Source organism: Scyliorhinus torazame, chromosome 22 (assembly GCF_047496885.1).
Source record: "Scyliorhinus torazame isolate Kashiwa2021f chromosome 22, sScyTor2.1, whole genome shotgun sequence".
Lineage (NCBI taxonomy): Eukaryota > Metazoa > Chordata > Chondrichthyes > Carcharhiniformes > Scyliorhinidae > Scyliorhinus > Scyliorhinus torazame.
The window spans coordinates 105170392-105197203 of NC_092728.1; the positions used below are offsets into that span (position 1 = coordinate 105170392).

Here is a 26812-nt window from a genome sequence, read left to right on the forward strand (position 1 = left end):
AGCGTAAAACTCCGCCGCCTGCATCTAATTTGCACCAAGTCCCATTTGCTGCTCATTCCCTCTGTCCTCTGACCTGTTGGTTACATGTCCGGCAACCCGATTTAAAAATTCTGGTTCTTATTTTTGAACCGCTTTGTGTCCTCGACCATCCCGTTCTCTGTAACCTCTTCCGGCCCATCAACCTCTGAAAACTCTGTGCTCTTCCAATTCTGGCCTCTTGAGTATTTCTAATTTTCACCGCTCCACCATGGGCAGTCGTGTCTTCAGCTGCTTGGGCCCGAAGCTCTGTAACTCCCTCCCTAAACCTCTCCGCCTCTCACTCCTCCTTTAAGACACTCTTCACAACATCCCTCTTTGACCAAGCTTTGGGACAATGGGCGGCATGGTAGCACGGTGGCTAGCACTGTTGCTTCACCAAGCCAGGGTCCCAGGTTCGATTCCCGGCATGGGTCACTGTCTGTGCGGAGTCTCCACGTTCTCCCCGTGTCTGCATGGGTTTCCTCCGGGTGCTCCGGTTTCCTCGCTAAAGACGTGCTATTAGGTGAATTGGACATTCTGAATTCTCCCTCTGTGTACCCAAAGGGGCGCCGGAGTGTGGCGATTAGGGGCTTTTCACGGTAACGTCATTGCAGTGTTAATGTAAGTCTATAATAAAGACAATAATAAAGGTTATAAAGATTATTATATCTCCTTGTGTGGTTCAGAATGTGAATTTGTGCGATCCTGTGAAGTGCCTTAAAATATTTACTACTTTAAGGGCGCTATATGATGCGCTAAGCGTCAAGAACCACAAAGACATGTGAGACTTTAACTCAGGCTTTAATATACTACAAGGGAGGCTTACCTGACACATACGACCCCAGACTGAATGGGGGCTGTCCCGGAAGAGGTTCTTATACTGACTCCCGGGGGAGTGGCTAAGGCGGAGCTCTCCGTGGCCAGGTCGGGTTACCTACCAGTGACCGAACCTCTGCAGAGTTACAGTACAATACACAGTATTACAGGGCCACGTTACGCACAACTATTATATACTATGTACAATGGTAGGGAGGTACAGTGGTGTATCACCACATTCACCCCTTGTTTAGAAGGAAGTCCGGGGTGAAAATTTGGAGCAGTGAACAGAGTCCATCAGGAGGTTCCGTGTCGTCAAAGGTCGAGACGAACGATGGGTTTGGTCGATCTCTTTGAACGTCGGAGCTGCGGCGCTGAGGTAGTGTCCGGCGGTATCCGTGCGGCCGGTGGTGCTGGTTCGCGAGGCGGCATGACTTCCCCCACCGCTTCGGCTGGCTCGAGGCGAAACTGCGGGATGACAGCGGCTGGCACGGAGTAGTAACAGGCCGAGGGATTGACGGGAGCAGAGAGGGAGTGGGGTGGAGGTTGCGGGGCGAGGGCGGCAGGGGCCCCAGAGGGGGCCAGGTCCTTGATGGAGACGGTCTCCTCACGCCCGTCGGGGTACGCTATTTACGCGTACTGTGGGTTGGCGTGGAGGAGACGGACTCTCTCCACCAGGGGCTCCGCCTTAGAGGTCCGCACGTGCTTGCGGAGCAGGACGTCTCCCGGGGACAGGAGCCAGGATGGAAGCGATGTCACGGATGCCAATCTCCTGGAGAAGAGAAACATCCGCTCATGAGGGGTAGCATTCGTTGCAGTACACAAAAGAGACCGGATGGAGTGGAGTGCGGACGGGAGGGCCTCCAACTATTATATACTATGTACAATGGTAGGGAGGTACAGTGGTGTATCACCACACTATATAAATACAGGTTGTTGTCATTTCCACTCCCCACACTCGCTTCAATCAACAGGCGCCTCTTTCCCCCCCCCCCCCCCCCCCCCCCCCCCCCCCACGACACTTGTTGATGCCATTACTCAATTGATCCATTTATAGCTGTAACCAGGTTTGGTTTGTATCACTCCCACCAACCCTACTAAGATTAGTAAAATGTTTCCTTTATCATTAGTGGGTTCTAGGTTTGCTGTGTCATGTCCCAGTCTGGAATTTCGGCATGTCATTTAGACTGATACTTTAATTCAGCCAAGGATATTGCTGTCCTTTGGACAAGATGTTAAATTGAGGCTGCTTCCTGTTCCAGTGACTTTAAGAAGCTAACTACTTGGAAAATACCAGGATGTTTTCTCGATGCCCTGGTCAAAATTTCTCTCTCAACCGAATCATGTGCAAATCTTGGCTCCTCTATTGGTTTATTCATCTCTACCTCCTGTGTTAGCTGCTGCTCATAGGACAGGATTCTCACCTCTGAGGGAGAAGGTTGTAGATTCCGTTTTAGGCAATACACTTCCGTGTAATGCTGAGGAGCACTGCACTGTCAGAGGGTCAGTACTGAGGGAGTGCCGCACTGTCAGAGGGTCAGTACTGAGGGAGTGCCGCACTGTCAGAGGGTCAGTACTGAGGGAGTGCTGCACTGTCAGAGGGTCAGTACTGAGGGAGTGCTGCACTGTCAAAGGGTCAGTACTGAGGGAGTGCTGCACTGTCAGAGGGTCAGTACTGAGGGAGGGCAGCATTGTCAGAGGGTCTGTACTGAGGGAGTGCTGCACTGTCAAAGGGTCAGTACTGAGGGAGTGCTGCACTGTCAGAGGGTCAGTACTGAGGGAGTGCTGCACTGTCAGAGGATCAGTACTGAGGGAGTGCTGCACTGTCAGAGGGTCAGTACTGAGGGAGTGCTGTACTGTCAGAGGTGCAGTTCGTTAGACAAGATGTTAAACTGGGGCCTGACTCACCTCATGATGTTAATGATGGATGTTCTGCCCAGTGTCCGTGCCAGATTTATCCTCAGGCAACATCACCAAAACAGTTTATCGTGGTCCTGATGTTGGGTGCTTGCTGTGCACCAATTGGCTGCAGTATTTCCTCCAACAGTGACTACACTTCAAAATTACTTAATTGGTTGTAAAGTACTTTGGGAATCCTGAGGCTGTGTCAGGTACTGAAGAAATTCTATATAAATGCAAGTTCTTTTTATCTTTGCTTCTATAGGTGACTCGGGGTACAACATCTTAGCTTCCACTACTGAATATGTTATACTCCATCATTACAACCACAGAAAATGCACCACTAACACTTTCTTCTTATTTGGTAAGATACTTGTTGACCAGAAAGTCAAAAGTCCTTTTCCCATCTGAAGATAATACGTATAAAATATATTGTGTAACCCCAAGATCTTATGCAGTATGGATGCCCGTGTGTTGAGCTTTCTTCATCCATACCCTGGAAAGACTGAATGGGAGTTATGTACAGGCCTCCTAACAATGGTCAGGACCAGGGGCACAAAATGCACCACGAAATAGAAAGTGCATGTCAGAAAGGCAAGGTCACAGTGATCATGGGGGACTTTAATATGCAGGTGGACTGGGTAAATAATGCTGCCAGTGGACCCAAGGAAAGGGAATTCATTGAATGTTTACAGGAGGGCTTTTTGGAACAGCTTGTGATGGGGCCCACGAGGGAACAGGCCATTCTGGACTTAATGTTATGTAATGAGCCAGACTTGATTAAAGATCTTAAAGTAAGGGAACACTTAGGAGGCAGTGATCATAATATGGTAGAATTCAATCTCCAATTTGAAAGAAAGAAGGTAGAATCAGATGTAAAGGTGTTACAGTTAAATAAAGGTAACTACAGGGGCATGAGGGAGGAACTGACGAAAATCGACTGGGAGCAGAGCCTAGTGGGAAAGACAGTAGAACAGCAATGGCAGGAGTTTCTGGGAGTAATTGAGGACACAGTACAGAGGTTCATCCCAAAGAAAATAAAGGTTATCAGAGGGGGGATTAGGCAGCCATGGCTGACAAAGGAAGTTAGGGAATGCATCAAAGCAAAAGAGAAAGCCTATAATGTGGCAAAGAGTAGTGGGAAGTCAGAAGATTAGGAAGGCTACAAAAACAAACAGAGGATAACAAAGAGAGAGATAAGGAAAGAGAGGATCAAATTTGAAGGTAGGCTAGCCAGTAACATTAGGAATGATAGTAAAAGTTTCTTTAAATACATTAAAAACAAACGGGAGGCAAAAGTTGACATTGGGTCGCTCCAAAATGACGCTGGTAATTTTGTGATGGGAGACAAGGAAATAGCTGAGGAACTGAATAAGTACTTTGCGTCAGTCTTCACAGTAGAAGACATGAGTAATATCCCAACAATTCCGGAGAGTCAGGAGGCAGAGTTGAATATGGTAGCCATCACAAAGGAGAAAGTGCTAGAGAAACTAAGAGGTCTAAAAATTGATAAATCTCCGGGCCCAGATGGGCTACATCCTAGAGTTCTAAAGGAGATAGCTGAAGAAATAGTGGAGGCGTTAGTTATGATCTTTCAAAAGTCACTGGAGTCAGGGAAAGTCCCAGAGGATTGGGAAATCGCTGTTGTAACCCCCCTGTTCAAGAAGGGAACAAGGAAAAAGATGGAAAATTATAGGCCAATTAGCCTAACCTCAGTTGTTGGCAAGATTCTAGAATCCATTGTTAAGGATGAGATTTCTAAATTCTTGGAAGTGCAGGGTCGGATTAGGACAAGTCAGCATGGATTTAGTAAGGGGAGGTCGTGCCTGACAAACCTGTTAGAGTTCTTTGAAGAGATAACAAATAGGTTAGACCAAGGAGAGCCAATGGATGTTATCTATCTTGACTTCCAAAAGGCCTTTGATAAGGTGCCTCATGGGAGACTGCTGAGTAAAATAAGGGCCCATGGTATTCGAGGCAATGTGCTAACATGGATTGACGATTGGCTGTCAGACAGAAGGCAGAGAGTTGGGATAAAAGGTTCTTTTTCGGAATGGCAACCGGTGACGAGTGGTGTCCCGCAGGGTTCAGTGTTGGGGCCACAGCTGTTCTCTTTATATATTAACGATCTAGATGACAGGACTGAGGGCATTCTGGCTAAGTTTGCCGATGATACAAAGATAGGTGATGGGGCAGGTAGTATGGAGGAGGTGGGGAGGCTGCAGAAAGATTTAGACAGTTTAGGAGAGTGGTCCAAGAAATGGCTGATGAAATTCAACGTGGGCAAGTGCGAGGTCTTGCATTTTGGAAAAAAGAATAGAGGCATGGACTATTTTCTAAACGGTGACAAAATTCATAATGCTGAAGTGCAAAGGGACTTGGGAGTCCTAGTCCAGGATTCTCTAAAGGTAAACTTGCAGGTTGAGTCCGTAATTAAGAAAGCAAATGCAATGTTGTCATTCATCTCAAGAGGCTTGGAATATAAAAGCAGGGATGTACTTCTGAAGCTTTATAAAGCATTAGTTAGGCCCCATTTAGAATACTGTGAGCAATTTTGGGCCCCACACCTCAGAAAGGACATACTGGCACTGGAGCGGGTCCAGCGGAGATTCACACGGATGATCCCAGGAATGGTAGGCCTAACATATGATGAACGTCTGAGGATCCTGGGATTATATTCATTGGAGTTTAGGAGGTTGAGGGGAGATCTAATAGAAACTTACAAGATAATGAATGGCTTAGATAGGGTGGACGTAGGGAAGTTTCCATTAGCAGGGGAGACTAGGACCCGGGGGCACAGCCTTAGAATAAAAGGGAGTCACTTTAGAACAGAGATGAGGAGAAATCTCTTCAGCCAGAGAGTGGTGGGTCTGTGGAATTCATTGCCACAGAGGGCGGTGGAGGCCGGGACGTTGAGTGTCTTTAAGACAGTTGATAAATTCTTGATTTCTCGAGGAATTAAGGGCTATGGAGAGAGAGCGGGTAAATGGAGTTGAAATCAGCCATGATTGAATGGTGGAGTGGACTCGATGGGCCGAATGGCCTTACTTCCGCTCCTATGTCTTATGGTCTTAATATCACTCAAATCCGCAAGCCAGAGTTGGAAATAAATGTAGTGTTGATGCAGCTGGTTGAGTAGACTGCACATCAGAAGCAGGCTGCTTCATCGTGTCGGTAACTAACGTTGGTCATCTTCCACCCACCCTCATCCAAAACTCTACTACCCGTATCCTAACCTGCACCAAGTGCCTTGGCCCATTACCCCTCTGGCAACTGACCTACATTAACTCCAATGATCGTTCAACAACCTCTTAGGCGGCACGGTAGCACAGTGGTTAGCACTGTTGCTTAACAGCGCCAGGGTCCCAGGTTCGATTCCCGGCTTGGGTCACTGTCTGCGGAGTGTGCACGTCCTCCCCGTGTGTGCGTGGGTTTCCTCCGGGTGCTCCGGTTTCCTCCCACAGTCCAAAGATGTGCAGGTTAGGTGGATTGACCATGATAAATTGCCCTTAGTGTTCAAAATTGCCATTAGTGTTGGGTGGGGTAACTGGGTTATGGGGATAGGGTGGAGGTGTTGACCTTGGGTAGGGTGCTCTTTCAAAGAGCCGGTGCAGACTCGATGGGCTGAATGGCCTCCTTCTGCACTGTAAATTCTATGATCTATGAACATAAGATTGTGTGTTAATTCACCAAGTATGGAATACAGATAACAGAAGAGGCTGCACAAACATGATTGCCACCAGAGGTTTTACAGGATGTAATCAGAAATGTGGATTATAACAATTTGATATCTCTTCTGTCAGTTAACAGCTATCTACCTTTGCAGGGAGGAATGTGACTGTAAGCCCTGCCATTATGGAACACTTCAAGAGGCTGGTGTATTGTGCAGAAATTCCAGATCTCGCCATCTATACCCTACCTCAAGAGGATGGTAAAGATATCTCCAGCAAATTACGAATTGGAGGATACATTGCTAAGAATGCCATTGGCCTTACTGTTTAATTAGCAAAAATATTTTTTGACACAACGTAATGCGCTATTATCACATTTTGATCGGATAAGGTTCTAAGTGTGAAATCCTTTCCTCGCTCGAGACCACCCTGAGAGGTGGCGTCAATGATTTTCATGTAACTGAAGGTGCAGATGAGGTTTGAATGAACAAGTTAGTTAACTTAGACTAATGTGGGTAAGGCGAGAGGACATGAGCCTTGCACAAATCAGAGATTAGGTCAAATTTCTGCGTTAAGGTAGATCAGCCATGATCTAGATGAATGGCAAGCAGGTGGAGGGGCCGAATGGCCTACCCCTATTTCCTATATTCCTAACGCATTAATCACAAGTGCATTCCAGGTGGAGTGGGTTTGATGGACAGAATGGCCATTTCTTAGCCTTACATCGCAGGACAGGTTACAATGCAGGTTCTGCCTCGTTGAAAGAGCGATTCATTTGTTCCACTTTCCCTGTTCATTCCCTAGAGCCTGAAAAACATTCCTTTTCAACTACAGATGCAATTTCCTTTTGAAAGTTACTGTTGGACATGCTTTTCAGGCTGTGTTTAAAAAACATCCCCTACAACTCATCGCAACTCTGATTTTTCTTCAACTATCTTAAGTTTGTGTCCTCTAGTTACCAAATCCCTACCAGTGAAAACAGTTCCTTCCTATTTAATCTCTCAATACCACTCCTAATTTTCAACACCGTGAACGATGATTAGGTGCAAATATGTAACTAGCTAATCAAGGCTAAAACATCCCATCCAGCGACCTAAGAGATAAACTATTTTCTCCCCGTGTGTGCCTGGGTTTCCTCCGGGTGCTCTGGTTTCCTCCCACGGTCCAAAGATGTGCAGGTTAGGTAGATTGGCCATGATCTCGGGTTACGAGGATAGGGCAGGGGAGTGGGCCTAGGTGGAGGGTTCTTTCGGAGGATCGGTGCAGACTGGATGGGCCGAGTGGCCTCTTTCTGCACTGTAGGAATTCTACGAAATTTAGAGCAAGATCTTTCAGGAGTGCCGGCGGCGGCCAAGATGCTTAGGGGGTTTATGGATCAGATGGGGGGAGTGGACCCATGGAGGTTTGCTAGGCCGCAGGCCAGGGAATTTTCTTTTTTCTCCCACGTGCACAAAGCCTACTCCCGGATAGATTTCTTTGTTCTGAGCAGGGCGCTCATCCCGAGGGCGGAGGGGACGGAGTATTCGGCCATAGCCGTTTCGGATCACGCCCCGCACTGGGTGGAACTGGAGCTGGGAGAGGAGAGGGACCAACGCCCGGTGTGGCGGCTGGATGTGGGTCTGCTGGCGGACGAGGTGGTGTGTGGGAAGGTGTGGGGGTGCATCGAAAGGTACTTGGAGGCCAACGACAACGGGGAGGTGCGGGTGGGGGTGGTATGGGAGGCGTTGAAGGCGGTGATTAGGGGAGAGCTAATCTCCATCAGGGCGCATAGGGAGAAGACAGAGGGCATGGAGAGGGAGAGGTTAGTGGGGGAGATTTTAAAAGTGGACAGGAGATACGCAGAGGAGAGATTACTTAGGGAAAGACGACGGCTCCAGACGGAGTTTGATCTGTTGACCACAGGGAAGGCAGAGGCACAGTGGAGGAAGGCGCAGTGGGCGACCTACGAGTATGGGGAAAAGGCGAGTCGGATGCTGGCACACCAGCTGCGTAAGAGGATGGCAGCGAGGGAAATAGGGGGAGTCAAAGATGGAAGGGGAGCCACGGTGCGGAGTGCGACGAAAATAAACGAGGTATTCAAGGCCTTCTATGAAGAGCTGTACAGATCCCACCCCCAGCGGGGGAAGAGGGGATGAGACGATTCCTCGACCAACTGAGATTCCTGAGGGTGGAGGAGCAAGAGGTGGCTGGTTTGGGGGCACCAATTGGGTTGGAGGAGCTGAGCAAGGGTTTGGGGAGCATGCAGGCGGTGAAGGCCCCGGGACCGGACGGGTTCCCTGTGGAGTTCTACAGGAAGTACGTAGACCTGTTGGCCCCGCTACTAGTGAGGACCTTTAATGAGGCAAGAGAGGAGGGGACCCTGCCCCCGACAATGTCGGAAGCGACGATTTCTTTGATCCTAAAGCGGGACAAGCACCCACTGCAATGTGGATCGTACAGGCTGATCTCGCTCCTCAATGTGGATGCTAAGTTGCTGGCAAAAGTGCTGGCCACGAGGACCGAGGACTGTGTCCCGGGGGTGATCCACGAGGACCAGACGGGATTTGTAAAGGGCAGGCAATTAAACACCAATGTGCGGCGGCTCTTAAACGTTATAATGATGCCATCGGAGGAGGGAGAGGCGAGATAGTGGCAGCTATGGACGCGGAGAAGGCCTTTGACTGAGTAGAGTGGGAGTACCTCTGGGAGGTGCTGCGTAGGTTTGGGTTTGGGGGAGGGTTTATCAGTTGAGTTAAGCTCCTTTACAGAGCCCCGGTGGCGAGTGTAGTGACGAACTGGCGGAGGTCGGAGGACTTTCGGCTGTACCGAGGGACGAGGCAGGGGTGCCCCCTGTCCTCCCTGTTGTTTGCATTGGCGATCGAACCCTTGGCCATGTCATTGAGGGAGTCTAGGAAATGGAGGGGGGTGGTCCGAGGGGGAGAAGAGCATCGGGTGTCGCTTTATGCGGATGACCTGTTGCTGTATGTGGCGGATCCAATGGAGGGGATGGTGGAGGTCATGCAGACTTTAAGGGAGTTTGGGGAGTTTTCGGGCTATAAGCTCAATGTAGGGAAGATTGAGCTTTTTGTATTACAGGCAGGGGACCAAGAAAGGGGGATAGGGGATCTACCGCTGAGGAGGGCGGAGGGGAGCTTTCGATATCTGGGGATCCAGATAGCCAAGAGTTGGGGAGCCCTACATGAACTGAATCTGACGAGGTTGGTGGAGCAAATGGAGGAGGATTTCAAAAGATGGGACATGTTACCGCTCTCGCTAGCGGGTAGAGTGCAGTCGGTCAAAATGGTGGTCCTTCCGAGGTTTCTGTTTGTGTTTCAGTGCCTTCCCATCGTGATCACCAAGGCCTTTTTTAAGAGAGTAGGTAGGTGTATTATGGAGTTTGTGTGGGCGAATAGGACCCCGAGGGTAAGGAGAGGGTTCCTGGAACGCAGTAGGGACCGAGGAGGGTTGGCGCTGCCAAACCTAGGGAGCTACTACTGGGCAGCAAATGTGGCGATGATCCGCAAGTGGGTGATGGAGGGAGAGGGGGCGGCATGGAAGAGGATGGAGATGGCGTCCTGTAAAGGAACGAGCCTCGGGGCGTTGCACCGCTGCCGCTCTCGCCGACAAGGTACACCACGAGCCCGGTGGTGGCGGCAACGCTAAGGATCTGGGGCCAGTGGAGACGGCACAGGGGTGCAGTGGGAGCCTCGGTGTGGTGCTCGATCAGGGGTAACCACCGGTTTGTCCCAGGGAGGATGGACGGGGGGGTTCCAGAGCTGGCATCGGGTGGGGATTAGAAGAATGGGGATCTGTTCATTGACGGGACATTTGCGAGCCTAGGGGCACCGGAGGAGAAGTCTGAGATACCCCCTGGAAATGCTTTTAGATATATGCAGGTGAGGGCGTTTGTGAGGCGACAGGTGAGGGAATTCCCGTTGCTCCCGGCACAAGAAATTCAAGACAGGGAGATCTCGGGTGTAAGGGTCGGGGAGGGCAAGGTGTCGGCAATATACCAGGAGATGAATGGGGATCTGTTCATTGACGGGACATTTGCGAGCCTAGGGGCACCGGAGGAGAAGTCTGAGATACCCCCTGGAAATGCTTTTAGATATATGCAGGTGAGGGCGTTTGTGAGGCGACAGGTGAGGGAATTCCCGTTGCTCCCGGCACAAGAAATTCAAGACAGGGAGATCTCGGGTGTAAGGGTCGGGGAGGGCAAGGTGTCGGCAATATACCAGGAGATGAAAGAAGAGGGGGAAGCATTGGTAGAGGAGCTGAAGGGTAAATGGGAGGAGGAGCTGGGGGAGAAGATTGAGGAGGGGTTATGGGCTGATGCCCTAGGTAGGGTTAATTCCTCCTCAGCCTGATACAATTTAAGGTGGTCCACAGAGCGCACATGACGGGGGCGAGGTTGAGTAGGTTCTTTGGGGTAGAGGACAGATGTGGAAGGTGCTCAGGGAGCCCGGCGAACCATGTCCATATGTTTTGGTCATGCCCGGCACTGGAGGGGTTCTGGAGAGGAGTGGTGGGAGCAATATCTCAGGTGGTGAAAGTCCGGGTCAAGCCAAGCTGGGGGCTAGCAATATTTGGAGTAGTGGACGAACCGGGAGTGCAGGAGGCGAAAGAGGCCGGCATTCTGGCCTTTGCGTCCCTAGTAGCCCGGCGACGGATCTTGCTAATGTGGAAGGAGGCGAAGCCCCCTAGCGTGGAGGCCTGGATAAACGACATGGCTGGGTTCATAAAGCTGGAGAGGATAAAGTTTGCTTTGAGAGGGTCTGCGCAGGGGTTCTACAGGCGGTGGCAACCGTTCCTGGACTATCTCGCGGAGCGTTAGAGGAAGGTCGGTCAACAGCAGCAGCAACGGGGTGGGGGGGCTTGCCTGGGAGGGTGGATGAGCAAGAGATAACATCATAGAAGTTTACAGCATGGAAACAGGCCCTTTGGCCCAACCAGTCCATGCCGCCCAGTTTTTACCATTAAGCTAGTCCCAGTTGCCCGCACTTGGCCCATAACCCTCTATACACATCTTACCCATGTAACTATCTAAATGCTTTTTAAAAGACACAATTGTACCCGCCTCTACTACTACCTCTGGCAGCCCATTCCAGACACTCACTACCCTCTGAGTGAAGAAATTGCCCCTCTGGGCCCTTCTGAATCTCTCCCCTCTCACCTTAAACCTATGCCCTCTAGTTTTAGACTCCCCTACCTTTGGGAAAAGATGTTGACTATCTACCTTATCTATGCCCCTCATTATTTTATAGACCTCTATAAGATCACCCCTAAGCCTCCTACGCTCCAGGGAAAAAAATCCCAGTCTATCCAGCCTCTCCTTATAACTCAAACCATCAAGTCCCGGCAACATCCTAGTAAATCTTTTCTGCACTCTTTCTAGTTTAATAATATCCTTTCTATAATAGGGTGACCAGAACTGCACACAGTATTCCAAGTGTGGCCGTACCAATGTCTTGTACAACTTCAACAAGACGTCCCAACTCCTGTATTCAAACATGAAGGATTGGGGAAACTGGCACGTGCGGGAGAGAGCCAGTGTACAAAGCTGTGTCACATATCATTTTACCATGTATATATCTTGCCCTGTGCGATTTATTGTTATTTTGTTACGAGGGGGGGGGGGGTTATTGTTTGTAAGGGTGAAAAATTGTGTTAAAAAACTTCAATAAATATATTTTTTAAAAAAAAGATCTTTCAGGAGTGGAAGGTGGACGCAGTTTGCAATTCTCTCCCACAGAAAAATGGCTGCTGATGCTAAGTCAAATGTTGAGCTTAAATCTGATAGGTATTGAGGAATATGGGCAACTGGAGTTGGGTGTCAGATTATCGATCATTATATTGAATGGCTCGAGGGTCTAAATGGCTTCCTTCTGTTCCTAAGTTCTTCTGTCCATTTGTAACAGGCGGCCCTGCAGTTTGAACCAAGTAAGGTAAAAAAGATATAGCCCTTAGCTATACGGCCCACTGAGAATCAAAGCCTTGTCTGACCTGAGTTAACTTCTCTCAAACCAAGTCAGTTACGGGGACCCTTCATGTCCGTAGAGTGAGAGAATTCCGACAGCCACTCAGCTCCTGGGTGAGCTTGAGGACATGGTTCTGCCATCACTTAATCTCAAGGTTCGATCATGCATGGAAAATGGTCTCTTGCATCAGGTACTGGAGGGCCTGCCAGTCCATTTGGAACCTTACCAATCATTGCTGGAGTTGGAGGTAGTTGCCAAGGAATTGATGTTACTAGATACCTTTCAATGTGATTGCCATTTACACCGGTCACACAAGACCCGCATGATAGTTTTTAGACCGTAGGTAGAAGAGGCCATTTGGCCCCTTCCATCCAGTCTATCATTCAATATAATCATGGCTGGTCGTCTACATCACTCCACTCTCCGATAATAATAATCTCCTGCCCTAACCCCTGGATTCCCTTAGTGCTCAAAGTTCTAACAATCTTTGTCTTGAATATACTTAACGACTGCACATCCACAGCTCTCTGGGGTAGAGTTCCAAATACTTACAACCCTCTGGGTGAAGAGGAAATTTCTCCTCACCTTGGTCCTAAATGGCTGACCTTTATCCAGAGGTTTCGAGCCCTGATTCAAGAGACTCCAGCCAGGAGGAGAGAACCTTCCCACATCAGCACTGGAGCACAGTGGTTAGCACTGTTCCTTCCCAGTTTCAGGGTTCCAGGTTCGATTCCCGGCTTGTGTCACTGTCTGTGCGGAGTCTGCACGTTCTCCCCGTGTCTGTGTGGGTTTCGTCAGGGTGCTCTGGTTTCCTCCCACAGTCCAAAGATGTGCGGGTTAGGTGGATTGGCCACGCTAAATTGTCCTTAGTTTCCAAAAGGTTAGGTGGTGTTCTGGGTTGCGGGGATGGGGTGGAGGTGTGGGCTTAAATAGGGTGCTCTTTCAAGAGACAGTGTAGACTCAATGGGCCGAATGACTTTCTTCTGCTTTGTAAATTTTATGATGTTCTATGATGATCTGCCCTATCAAGCCCTCTTAGGAATTTTATTTGTTTCAATATAGTCACCGTTCAATATTCTAAGCTCAAGAGAATACAGGCTCAATCTCTCCTCAAAGCACCAATGTTCGTGCTAAGCAGCTCATGTGCATGGCCATGCAGCAGCCTGGGAGTTACTATATGTGCATTATTTTGTGTTAGATATTGTGCATGTGCAGCTGCCCATGAAAACTTAAAATGTATCACTTCATGAAAAATCTGGCTGTGTGCAACAAGATTTTACAGGAAACATTGCGTGGCACCGTGTCGCCAGGAATCAATCTAGTGAATCTTTGTTGCTCTGTTTCCAAGGCAAGTATAACCTTCCTTGGGTAAGGAGATCAAAGCAGTACAGAGTTGACCAGAACTGTATACCGAGAAGTTCAGACTTAACTAAACTGTTTTACTGGTTGGTAATGGTGAGATTTGACGGTGGTTGGGAAGTCAGTGCTATAGCCAGTGGACCCTAAGATTAATTCAGATGGTTACAGCTATTATTTAAAAAAAAAAGAAATGTAGAGTATCCAATTATATTTTTTTCCAATTAAGGGGCAATTTAGCGTGGCCAATCCACCTAACGTACACATCTTTGGGTTGTGGGGGTGAAACGCACGCAGACATTGGGAGAATGTGCAAACTCCACACGGACAGTGACCCAGGGCTGGGATTCGAACCCGGGTCCTCAGCGCCGTAGGCTGCAGTTAAAGCTATTTCTTGATAGGGGTGCTGGATTCTGTCTGGCTGTCACAAGACTGATTCTGCCACTATTTGGCTCCAGGACAAGAACTAATTGGGACTGATAGCAAGGTGGTAAGGCTCAAAAGTGCATCAGTGCTGGTGGGTAGGGATGTTAACCCTCCAAGATTGGCCTGGAGTCTCCAGGAATTAAAGAATGGAATATCCTGGACACTACTGCCTGCAAACATAATGGGGAGATGGTGGCATAGTGGGTAAGAAATCCAGAGGCCTAGAAAATTTGTCTGGGGGCATGGGTTCGAATTCCATCATGGCAGCTGGTGACATTTAAATTATACATATATTTAAAGCTAGTCTCCGGAATGGTGACCATGAAACCATTATTGTTTGTTGTAAAACCCTATCTGGTTCACTAATGTCCTTTAGGGAAGGAAATCTGACATCCTTACCCAATCTGGCCTACATGTGACTCCAGACCCACAGCAATGGCTCTTAATTGCCCTCTGAAATGGCCGAGCAAGTGACTCGGTTCAAGGGCAATGAATGCCGGCCTTCCCATAAAAGAATAAAGAAAAAAAAGTTTGGAGATAAATCAGTGGACATTAATAAGAATCATGTGTTTACTGATGCCGATTAATTATAAAAATAATGGAAATGGAGGGAAAAGATTCTGAATGACAGTGAAGAATCATCCAATCGGGTAATGACTTGGCTTTGGGAAGGTGGGTGTCAGAAGGATGAACATGTTGGGCGACCAGTGGCAGGAATGGGGTGATCAGAGGCAGCAGAGCACGTGATGAAACTTCCGTTCCGCCAGAGCTGGCAATCCGAGTGCTGGGCACTAGATTAATAGGGCAAGGGAGCTTCAATGCCCCAGACATGCGCAACGCTGATGAACAGTTTACTTAATCACTCTCTTTTCTCTATAGGAAATTGCAAGCACTACAGGCCAGAGGTTTGTACATTTTGTTTGAATAAAAATTAAGCTGAAACATTTATTTAGCCAATTTCCAGTTGGAATAGTTTTAAGTTCAGATGTTTAGTGGACTCGACCTTGTTGGAAGAATATCGGTGTGTTAATATTCACGGGCAAAATGACCAGTAAACTCAGAGGATTATAAGACAGATGTGTGAAGTACAAATCTCCACAACTTGCCGGCCAATTTATGTGCCGCCCAATTGCTTCAAACAGCCTTCAACCTCTGTGCTCTTGTTAGAACCTACCAGATTTGTACATTAATTTCCCATTAAACTTGAAAGTTAAATCTGGTAATTAAGAGCACAAGTATCTTTTTAAATTGGCATTGCATTGCAATCGTCACAATCGACTTCTCTGATCGAGAAAGGGAACAATTTAAACTCTTTACCCTCATCCCACATGTAGTCAACTGTTTGAGGAAACTGTCAAATTGTTTTATTTTTAAAATTTATTTTCTCTTCTCTCTCTCAATCCAGTCTTTCTTTCCAACCTTTTATTTTTCTTTTGATACCTGAATTTAATTATTCCCTCCTTTTCTGCCGTTCCTGTTTCTTTCTCAATCGTTAAATCCCATTGGTGAAGGCGATAGACTGTTGGTCCAGTTGTTCAATGAGGTCCCAGTTGCCCTGTGGCCTCCTGATGCTGCCATCCACTTGGTCTTCAGCAAGTTAACATGCAAACAAAATTAAGCTGAAGGGTGAATTTTAAAAAAGAACTTCCATTTCCTTAGTGCCTTTTGCAACTTCAGGACATTCCCAACTGTATCACAGGCAGATAAGTGATTCTGGAGTTGCAGGATTGTTGCAAAGACCACAAGAAACTTCAGAGAGTCGTGAAGACCGCCCAGCCCAACACACAAACCTGCCTCCCATCCATTGACTCCATCTACACCTCCCGCTGCCTGGGGAAAGCGGGCAGCATAATCAAAGACCACTCCCACCCGGCTTACTCACTCTTCCAACTTCTTCCATCGGGCAAGAGACACAAAAGTCTGAGAACACGCACGAACAGACTCAAAAACAGCTTCTTCCCCACTGTCATCAGACTCCTAAACGACCCTCTTATGGACTGACCTGATTTAACACTACACCCTGTATGCTTCACCTGATGCCGGTGCTTATGCAGTTACATTGTGTACCTTGTGTTGCCCTATTATGTATTTTCTTTTATTTCCTATTCTTTTCATGTACATAATGATCTGTTGAGCTGTTCACAGAAAAATACTTTTCACAGTACCTCGGTACACGTGACAATAAACAAAATCTAAATCCAAAAAGCAAAGTGATAATGCCCAAATTATCCGTTTTTAGTAATGTTGAATGAGGGGTAAATATTGGCCTGCTTGGAAATAGTGTCATGGGATCTTTTAAGACCACCTGTTCTTTAGGGTTTTGGCCAAGGGTGGTATCATGACCGGTACAAGCTTGGAGGGCCAAAGGGCCTGTTCCTGTGCTGTATTGTTCTTTGAAAGATCAGATAGGACCTCGGTTTAATGACTTATCCAAAAGACGGTGCCTCCGACAATGCAACATTCTTTCTGTACTGCACTGTGAGTGTCAGACTAGACTTTTGGGGTCAAATCTCTGAAGTGGGACTCAAATCCACAACCTCCTGGCTCAGAGGTGAGAGTTCTACCCACTAAAATTAAAATGGGTCTAATTAAAGGGGCCGGTCGTAAGATAGCTCAATCCAGGAAAAGCCTCCACATGTTCTAAATTCCAGTTTGCGTTGTATTTCAGAGGGATCAATTCACAGTCGAGAAAATGTCGATGATATTTTGTGTGGCAGTGGTATTTGTGTGTGAACTTACCCAATTATAGGCCCTTACATTGCTTATTTTAAATTGCTTTCATTTGTGAACTTGTTCGTTGTTTCCTAGGGTGTTGATTACATTATTTTTTTACATTACAGGATGAAAAGGGACTCTGACCTGAGCAAATCGGACCTGACTAGTCCTTTCAGAATGATTCCTGCACCGAAATACAAGATTACTGCCATTCTGTTTAGTTTATTTTGAGAGAAATTGTGATTAAGAAATGTTTTATGATTTGCTACATTTCTTTGCACTTATTTTGTAGCTTTACAAATTTGCAGACAATTATCTAATGGAAAACACATGGAATGTCCATGAATCTGTAACACCAAATATAATACAAGTAGAAATAACATATTTCTGTACAGCAGCACCTGAGTGAACCCATATTCACATCATTAATATGTAATTGTTAATCATAATTGTTGAAAATACCTATCAGTACTAAATCTACAAAATATTACAGCTGATTGATACTTTAATATCTGGTGTACTTATAAAATCACACAACACAGGAGGAAGCCATTTAACCCACTGTGTCTGTGTCAATATTGGGAAAGCTTTTTAAATAGTCCCACTCTCCCTGCCCTTTCACTGATTTTCTATAGATTTATTTTAAAAAAAAATTTTAAGGGGCAATTTAGCGTGGCCAATCCACCTACCCTGCACATCTTTGGATTGTGGGGGTGAAACCCACGCTGACACAGGGAGAATATGCAAACTCCTCATGGACAGTGAGGCTGGGATCGAACCCGGGTCCTCGCCACCGTGAGGCAGCAGTGCTAACCACTGTGCCGCCGTGCGGCCCAATTTCCTGTAACTCTATCATTTTCAAGTGCTTATCCAAATCCTTTTTGAAAGATCCCTATTGAATCTGCTTTTCAGGCAGCGCCTCCCAGATAGTCATAACACCCGCCCCTGCATTAAAAAATATATACAATTTTCCCTCTAGATTTTTTGCAAATTATCTCAAATTGTGTCCTGTTTGCTGATCCTCTTGCCACTGGAAAGTTTCTCCCCATCAACTTTATCAAAAACCTTCATAATCTTGAACACCTCTGTCAAATGCCCCCTAACATTCTATGCCACGGAGAACAATCCTAGCTCCCCTAATTCTCTCATATCTGGTAATATTTGAATCCATTTTCTCTGCGTCCTCTCAAGGCCTTGTTATCCATCTTCAAAACTCTTTAACCTCAGTCGCCTCTGTGTCAAAACTAAACTGACAACCATAGACATACATTTTTTTTTAAAAAATATTTTATTGAAAATTTTTGGTCAACCATCACAGTACATTGTGTATCCTTCACACAACAATATAACAGTATAAATAACAATGACCTGTTTTATAAGCAAAGAAGAAATAATATATAACAAAAACGAAAACTAAAACTAAATGGCAACTGCCTTGTCTCAGATAAACACTCTCCAAAAATATGATTTAACAGTCCAATATACAATTATTTATAGCAACGACCTATACATATTATACATATATATTAATAACCCTGAGACTCCTTCTGGTTCCTCCCCCCCCCCCCCCCTCCCCCCCCTGGGCTGCTGCTGCTGCCTTCTTCTTTTCCATTCCCTCTATCTTTCTGTGAGGTATTCGACGAACGGTTGCCACCGCCTGGTGAACCCTTGAGCCGATCCCCTTAGGACGAACTTAATCCGTTCCAGATTTATAAACCCTGCCATGTCATTTATCCAGGTCTCCACCCCCGGGGGCTTGGCTTCCTTCCACATCAACAGTATCCTGCGCCGGGCTACTAGGGACGCAAAGGCCAAAACATCGGCCTCTCTCGCCTCCTGCACTCCCGGCTCTTGTGCAACCCCAAATATAGCCAACCCCCAGCTTGGTTCGACCTGGACCCCCACTACTTTCGAAAGCACCTTTGTCACCCCCACCCAGAACCCCTGTAGTGCCGGACATGACCAGAACATGTGGGTGTGATTCGCTGGGCTTCTCGAGCATCTCGCACACCTATCCTCTACCCCAAAAAATGTACTGAGCCGTGCTCCAGTCATATGCGCCCTGTGTAACACCTTAAATTGAATCAGGCTTAGCCTGGCACACGAGGACGATGAGTTTACCCTACTTAGGGCATCCGCCCACAGCCCCTCCTCAATATCCTCCCCCAGCTCTTCTTCCCATTTCCCTTTCAGCTCATCTACCATAATCTCCCCTTCGTCCCTCATTTCCCTATATATATCCGACACCTTACCATCCCCCACCCATGTCTTTGAGATTACTCTGTCCTGCACCTCATGCGTCGGGAGCTGCGGGAATTCCCTCACCTGCTGCCTCGCAAAAGCCCTCAGTTGCATATACCGGAATGCATTCCCTTGGGGCAACCCATATTTCTCGGTCAGCGCTCCCAGACTCGCGAACTTCCCATCTACAAACAGATCTTGCAGTTGCGTTACTCCTGCTCTTTGCCATATTCCAAATCCCCCATCCATTCTCCCCGGGGCAAACCTGTGGTTATTTCTTATCGGGGACCCCACCAAGGCTCCCGTCTTTCCCCTATGCCGTCTCCACTGTCCCCAAATTTTCAAAGTCGCCACCACCACCGGGCTTGTGGTGTATTTCTTCGGTGAGAACGGCAATGGGGCCGTCACCATAGCTTGTAGGCTAGTCCCCCTACAGGACGCCCTCTCCAATCTCTTCCACGCCGCTCCCTCCTCTTCTCCCATCCACTTACTCAGCATTGAGATATTGGCGGCCCAGTAGTACTCACTTAGGCTTGGTAGTGCCAGCCCCCCCTATCCCTACTACGCTGTAAGAATCCCTTCCTCACTCTCGGGGTCTTCCCGGCCCACACAAAACTCATGATACTCTTTTCGATCCTTTTGAAAAAAGCCTTTGTGATCACCACCGGGAGGCACTGAAACACAAAGAGGAATCTCGGGAGGACTACCATTTTAACCGCCTGCACCCTCCCTGCCAGTGACAGGCATACCATGTCCCATCTCTTGAAGTCCTCCTCCATTTGTTCCACCAATCGCGTTAAATTTAACCTATGCAATGTACCCCAATTCTTAGCTATCTGGATCCCCAAGTAACGAAAGTCCCTTGTTACCTTCCTCAGCGGAAAGTCCTCTATTTCTCTGCTCTGCTCCCCTGGATGCACCACAAACAACTCACTTTTCCCCATGTTCAGTTTATATCCTGAGAATTCTCCAAACTCCCAAAGTGTCCGCATTATCTCTGGCATCCCCTCCGCCGGGTCCGCTACATATAACAACAAATCATCCGCATACAGAGATACCCGGTGTTCTTCTCCTTCTCTAAGTATTCCCCTCCACTCCTTGGAACCCCTCAATGCTATTGCCAGGGGCTCAATCGCCAGTGCAAACAGTAATGGGGACAGAGGGCATCCCTGCCTTGTCCCTCTATGGAGCCGAAAGTATGCAGATCCCCGTCCATTCGTGACCACACTCGCCACTGGGGCCCTATACAACAGCTGCACCCATCCAACATACTCATCTCCAAAACCAAATCTCCTCAGCACCTCCCACAAATAATCCCACTCCACTCTATCAAATGCTTTCTCGGCATCCATCGCCACCACTATCTCCGCTTCCCCCTCTGGTGGGGGCATCATCATTACCCCTAGCAGCCTCCGTATATTCGTATTCAGCTGTCTCCCCTTCACAAACCCGGTTTGGTCCTCATGGACCACCCTCGGGACACAATCCTCTATCCTCATTGCCATTACCTTGGCCAGAATCTTAGCGTCTACATTTAGGAGGGAAATAGGTCTATAGGACCTGCATTGCAGCGGGTCCTTTTCCTTCTTTAGGAGAAGCGATATCGTTGCCTCAGACATAGTCGGGGGCAGCTGTCCCCTTTCCTTTGCCTCATTAAAGGTCCTCATCAGTAGCGGGGCGAGCAAGTCCACATATTTCCTGTAATATTCAACTGGGAATCCATCCGGTCCCGGAGCCTTCCCCGCCTGCATGCTCCTAATTCCTTTCACTACTTCCTCTATTTCAATCTGTGCTCCCAGTCCCACCCTTTCCTGCTTCTCCACCTTGGGAAATTCCAGCCGGTCCATAAAGCCCATCATTCTCTCTCTCCCATCCGGGGGTTGAGCTTCGTATAATTTTTTATAAAATGTCTTGAACACTCCATTCACTCTCTCCGCTCCCCGCTCCATCTCTCCTTCCTCATCCCTCACTCCCCCTATTTCCCTCGCTGCTCCCCTCTTCCTCAATTGGTGGGCCAGCAACCTGCTCGCCTTCTCCCCATATTCGTACTGTACACCCTGTGCCTTCCTCCACTGTGCCTCTGCAGTACCCGTTGTCAGCAAGTCAAATTCTACGTGTAGCCTTTGCCTTTCCCTGTACAGTCCCTCCTCCGGTGCCTCCGCATATTGCCTGTCCACCCTCAGAAGTTCTTGCAGCAACCGCTCCCGTTCCCTACTCTCCTGCTTTCCTTTATGTGCCCTTATTGATATCAGCTCCCCTCTAACCACTGCCTTCAGCGCCTCCCAGACCACTCCCACCTGGACCTCCCCATTATCATTGAGTTCCAAGTACTTTTCAATGCACCCCCTCACCCTTAGACACACCCCCTCATCTGCCATTAGTCCCATGTCCATTCACCAGGGTGGGCGCCCTTCTGTTTCCTCCCCTATCTCCAAGTCCACCCAATGTGGAGCGTGATCCGAAATGGCTATAGCCGTATACTCCGTTCCCCTCATCTTCGGGATCAACGCCCTTCCCAAAACAAAAAAGTCTATTCGCGAATAGACTTTGTGGACATAGGAGAAAAACGAAAACTCCTTACTCCTAGGTCTGCTAAATCTCCACAGGTCTACTCCTCCCATCTGCTCCATAAAATCTTTAAGCACCTTGGCTGCTGCCGGCCTCCTTCCAGTCCTGGACCTCGACCTGTCCAGCCCTGGTTCCAACACCGTATTGAAATCTCCCCCATTACCAACTTTCCCACCTCTAGGTCTGGGATGCGTCCTAGCATACGCCTCATAAAATTGGCATCATCCCAGTTCGGGGCGTTATCCGCCACTATAGTCTTTGCCTCAAACATTACCCGCTTCCCCACTAATATAGCCACCCCCCTGTTTTTCGCATCTAGCCCCGAATGGAACACCTGCCCCACCCAACCTTTGCGTAGTCTCACCTGGTCTATCAGTTTCAAGTGCGTTTCCTGTAACATTACCACGTCTGCCTTAAGTTTCTTAAGGTGTGCGAGTACCCGTGCCCTCTTTATCGGCCCGTTCAGCCCTCTCACGTTCCACGTGATCAGCCGGGTTGGGGGGCTTTTTACCCCCCCCCCCTTTGTCGATTAGCCATCCCCTTTCTCCAGCTCCTCACCCGGTTCCCACGCAGCTGTGTCCCCCCCCCCAGGCGGTGCCCCCCCGCCCATCCCACCCCATACCAGCTCCCCCCTCTCCCCAGCAGCAGCAGCCCAATAATTCCCCCCTCCCACCCCCCCCGCTAGATCCCCCACTAGCGTAGTTACACCCCCCATGTTGCTCCCAGAAGTCAGCAAACTCTGGCCGACCTCGGCTTCCCCCCGTGACCTCGGCTCGCACCGTGCGATGCCCCCTCCTTCCTGCTTCCCTATTCCCGCCATGATTATCATAGCGCGGGAGCCGAGCCCGCGCTTCCCCCTTGGCCCCGCCCCCAATGGCCAACGCCCCATCTCTTCCACCTCCTTTCCTCCCCCCACCACCTGTGGAAGAGAGAAAAGTTACCACATCGCAGGATTAGTAACATAAAACTCCTCTTTCCCCCCTTTTTGCCCCCCTCTTCGCACCCCATACTCGCCCCACCACTTTGTTTCAAACGTTCTTTTTTTTAATAACCCGCTCATTCCAATTTTTCTTCCACGATAAAAGTCCACGCCTCATCCGCCGTCTCAAAGTAGTGGTGCCTCCCTTGATATGTGACCCACAGTCTTGCCGGCTGCAGCATTCCGAATTTTATCTTCTTTTTGTGAAGCACCGCCTTGGCCCGATTAAAGCTCGCCCTCCTTCTCGCCACCTCCGCACTCCAGTCTTGGTGTACGCGGATCACCGCGTTCTCCCACTTACTGCTCCGAGTTTTCTTTGCCCATCTAAGGACCATCTCTCTGTCCTTAGAACGGAGGAATCTCACCACTATGGCTCTAGGAATTTCTCCTGCTCTCGGTCCTCGCGCCATCACTCGGTATGCTCCCTCCACCTCCAGTGGACCCGCCGGGGCCTACGCTCCCATTAACGAGTGCAGCATCGTGCTCACATATGCCCCGACGTCCGCTCCCTCCGCACCTTCAGGAAGACCAAGAATCCTTAGGTTGTTCCTCCTCGCGTTGTTCTCCAGCGCCTCCAGCCTTTCCACACATCGTTTATGGTGTGCCTCGTGCATCTCCGTCTTCACCACCAGGCCCTGTATGTCGTCCTCATTCTCGGCAGCCTTTGCCTTCACGACCCGAAGCTCCGCTCCTGGGTCTTTTGCTCCTCCTTTAGCCCTTCGATCGCCTGTAATATCGGGGCCAACAGCTCCTTCTTCAATTCCTTTTTGAGTTCTTCCACGCAGCGTTTCAAAAACTCATGTTGTTCAGGGCCCCATATTAAACTGCCACCTTCCGACGCCATCTTGGTTTTTGCTTGCCTTCCTTGCCGCTGCTCTAAAGGATCCACCGCAATCCGGCCACCTTCCTCTCCTTTTTTCATCCGTATCCAGGGGGGATTCCCTTCTGGTTCACCGCACAGTACTTTTAGCCGTTAAAATTGCCGTTGGGGCTCTTATTAAGAGCCCAAAAGTCCGTTCCACCGGGAGCTGCCGAAACGTGCGACTCAGCTGGTCATCGCCGCACCCGGAAGTCCAACCATAGACATACATGATCGACAGTTTGTGGATGGACTCTAGGGTTGTTGTGCACTCGGCACCAGATTTGCAAGCCACTCGCAATCTCTTTAATTCTGCGTACAAGAAACTTGGCCTGACCTTCAATGTTCCCAAAACATAACTCATTGACCCACAAAGCAAAGCTTTTGATAAGTTCCACATAAAAGGTTTGTGTACAAAAGTAAAGCACGTGGGACTGGGGATAATATATGGGCATGGATTGAGAATTGGTTAGCAGACAGAAACAGAGTAGGTATAAATGGGTCTTTTTCAAAGAGGCAGGTGGTGACTACAGCAGTCAGTGCTTGGGCCCCAGCTATTCACAATATACACCAATGATTTGGATGAGGAAACCAAATGTAATATTTCCAAGTTTGCGAACGGCAAAACTAGGTAGGAATGTGAGTGGTGAGGAGGATGTTAAGAGGTTTCAAGGCGATTTAGACAAGTTGAGTGAGTGTGTAAATGCATGGCAGTGCAGTATAGCATGGATAAGTATGAAGTTATCCACTTCAGAATGGCAAATTATTATATATATGGCAATAGATTGGGAAATTTTGATGTACAAAGGGACCTGGATGTACTTGTACAACAGTTGCTGAAAGCAAGAATGCAAGTGGATGGCATGGTAGCACAATGGTTAGCACTGTTGCCTCACAGCACCAGGACCAGGGTTCAATTCCCGGCTTGGGTCACTGTCTGTCCGGAGTCTGCACGTTCTCCCCGTGTCTGCGTGGGTTTCGTCCGGGTGCTCCAGTTGCCTCCCACATGAACCGAAAGACATGCTTGTTGCTTATTAGGTGAATTGGACATTCTGAATTCTCCCTCCGTGTACCCAAACAGGCGGCGGAGTGTGGCGACTAGGGGATTTTCACAGTAACTTCATTGCAGTGTTAATGTAAGCCTACTTGTGACACTAACAAAGATTATTATAAGTGCAGCAAGCAGTTAGGAAGGCAACTGGTATGTTGGCCTTCATTGCAAGAGGACTTGAGTACAGGAGCAAGGATGTCTTACAGTAGCTGTACGGGGTCTTGGTGAGACCACACCTGGAGTATCGTGTGCAGTTTTGGTCTCCTTATCTAAGAATGGATATACTTTCCATAGAGGGAGTGCAGTGAAGGGTCACCAGGCTGATTCGTGGGATGGCAGGAATATTGCATGAGGAGAGATTGGGTCAAGTAGGCCTGTATTCACTGGAGTTTAGAAGAATGAGAGGAGATCTCATTGGAATGTATAAAATCCTGACAGGGCTGGACAGACTGGATGCTGTTCTCCCTGACTACCCTATGGGATGGGTCATTTGGGATGAAAATGAGGAGACATTTCTTTACTCAATGGGTGGTGAGCTATTGGAATTCTCTCCCACAGAAGGCTGTGGTGTTCATGTCACTGATTGTATAAAGGAAACAGATAGATTTCTAGACTCTAAAGGTGTCAAGAGGTATGGGGGAAGAGAGCAGGAGTATGGTGTTGAGATAGAGGATCGGCCAGGTTCATATTCAATGGTGGAGCAGGCTCAAGAGGGCAAATGGCCTACTCCTATTTTCCATGTTTCACACCTGGTCAGGCAAATATTCCACCCCTCATACATGTTGAAGGACAAACTCTGAATATGTTGGGCACTTAGAATAATAGAATCACTGCAATGCAGAAGGAGGCCATTTGGCCCATCAAATCCGCACCGATCCTCTGAAAGAGCATTCCACCCAAGCCCACAACCTTGCCTTATGCCAATAACCCCTTAACCTAACCGACACATCTTTGGACACTAAGGATAATTTTGCACGGCCAATCCACCTAACCTGCACATCTTTGGTCTGTGGGAGGAAACCGGAGCACCCGGAGGTAACCTACGCACACATTGGGAGAAAGTGCAAACTTCACAGAGCGTCACCTGTTGACTTCTTTATTTCTATGTGAACCACAAGCTGTTTCTTATATTGACCGAATGACCACACAACCAGTTTTAGTTCAAAAGACAGTTTATTAACAAACACACTTGTTTTATGTGCAATGATTCACGCAGCTACACACTAAACTTGACCTAACATTTAAGATGACCTTTACTTAACTTCGGGGTGACCGGCTGTGCGGGAGATAAGGCCTTTATCTGTGTCCACGTGGGTCGGTTGGAAGTCTACAGGTTCGTCTCGGCTGGGCTCGTCCTTCAGGTAGCAATCGCGGGTCCTTGAACTTGGCTAGTTGCTATGCTGCAATTGGTCGCACAGAGGGCGGTCCAAAAGAGGCCGATCCCTAGTGCGCAGGGCTTCTTATCCTTCTTCTCTTTCGCGCCCTTTTGGGCGGTCCTAACTCCAGATCCAAAAGATCGATAAGGGTTCTGATCACCCTCATTGATCCTGGCCAATTAAGGGGCGTAAATTCTCGGTGGCTGGGCGGGTCCCAGCTGTCAGTGTCCCAGGCACATAGGCCTTCCCAAATAAGGGGAAGTGGCGCCGGTTATTCTGCCGTTCCTTGATTCGAGTTCTATTGTCCTGGGAGAAATGGTGAGTGACTTTTAATGGGTGCAAGTTTCTATCAGGTCTGGCTTCTTTGCACAATACACAGAGGCTGTGTACTTGTCTGTGTCCAAGTGGACCACAATTGCCATGGTCCTTTGCAGGTGGCCATTTTAGATGACTACACACCCAAGGCTGGAATTGAATCCGGGTCCCTTGTGCTGTAAGGCAGCAGTGCTAACAACTGTGTCACTGTGTTGTTCTGTGTCACTATGCTGCCCTTCTCATACCTTTGCAGCTACCTCCCTCAATAGACCGCCATTGACAAGGAGATCCAACAGTGGATCAGCTGTGCCACCTTAGCCTTATACAAACTACCACAACATTTATTCTACAAAGAAGGAAGCCTTCTACAAACTACCATGTACAAACACCTAACACTCCAAAAGCCTGTCCACCAGTTTAAGTGTTACACCATCCTGGGCAACTGCGCGGTCAATTCCAGCCCCACATGCCCCAGAGTCATAACACAAGTGAATTAACCAATAACCTTTATAAAATATACCCAAAATCTTTGGCCCTTGGCTGTCCAATAATTACAGTCACCAGG

At 48.3% G+C, this 26812-nt stretch overlaps 1 protein-coding gene across 1 annotated transcript in view; it reads left to right on the forward strand.

Moving 5' to 3' along the window:
* Nucleotides 1-17320, forward strand: part of odf2a (outer dense fiber of sperm tails 2a) — an 87432-nt gene extending 70112 nt beyond the window's left edge. The window contains exons 22-25 of the mRNA XM_072488824.1: nucleotides 2999-3097; nucleotides 6560-6664; nucleotides 15023-15048; nucleotides 16984-17320. Coding sequence (XP_072344925.1) covers nucleotides 2999-3097; nucleotides 6560-6664; nucleotides 15023-15048; nucleotides 16984-17001 — 248 coding nt within the window. The 3' untranslated portion in view covers nucleotides 17002-17320. The remainder of the gene's footprint in view (nucleotides 1-2998; nucleotides 3098-6559; nucleotides 6665-15022; nucleotides 15049-16983) is intronic.
* Nucleotides 17321-26812: the final 9492 nt, after the last annotated feature.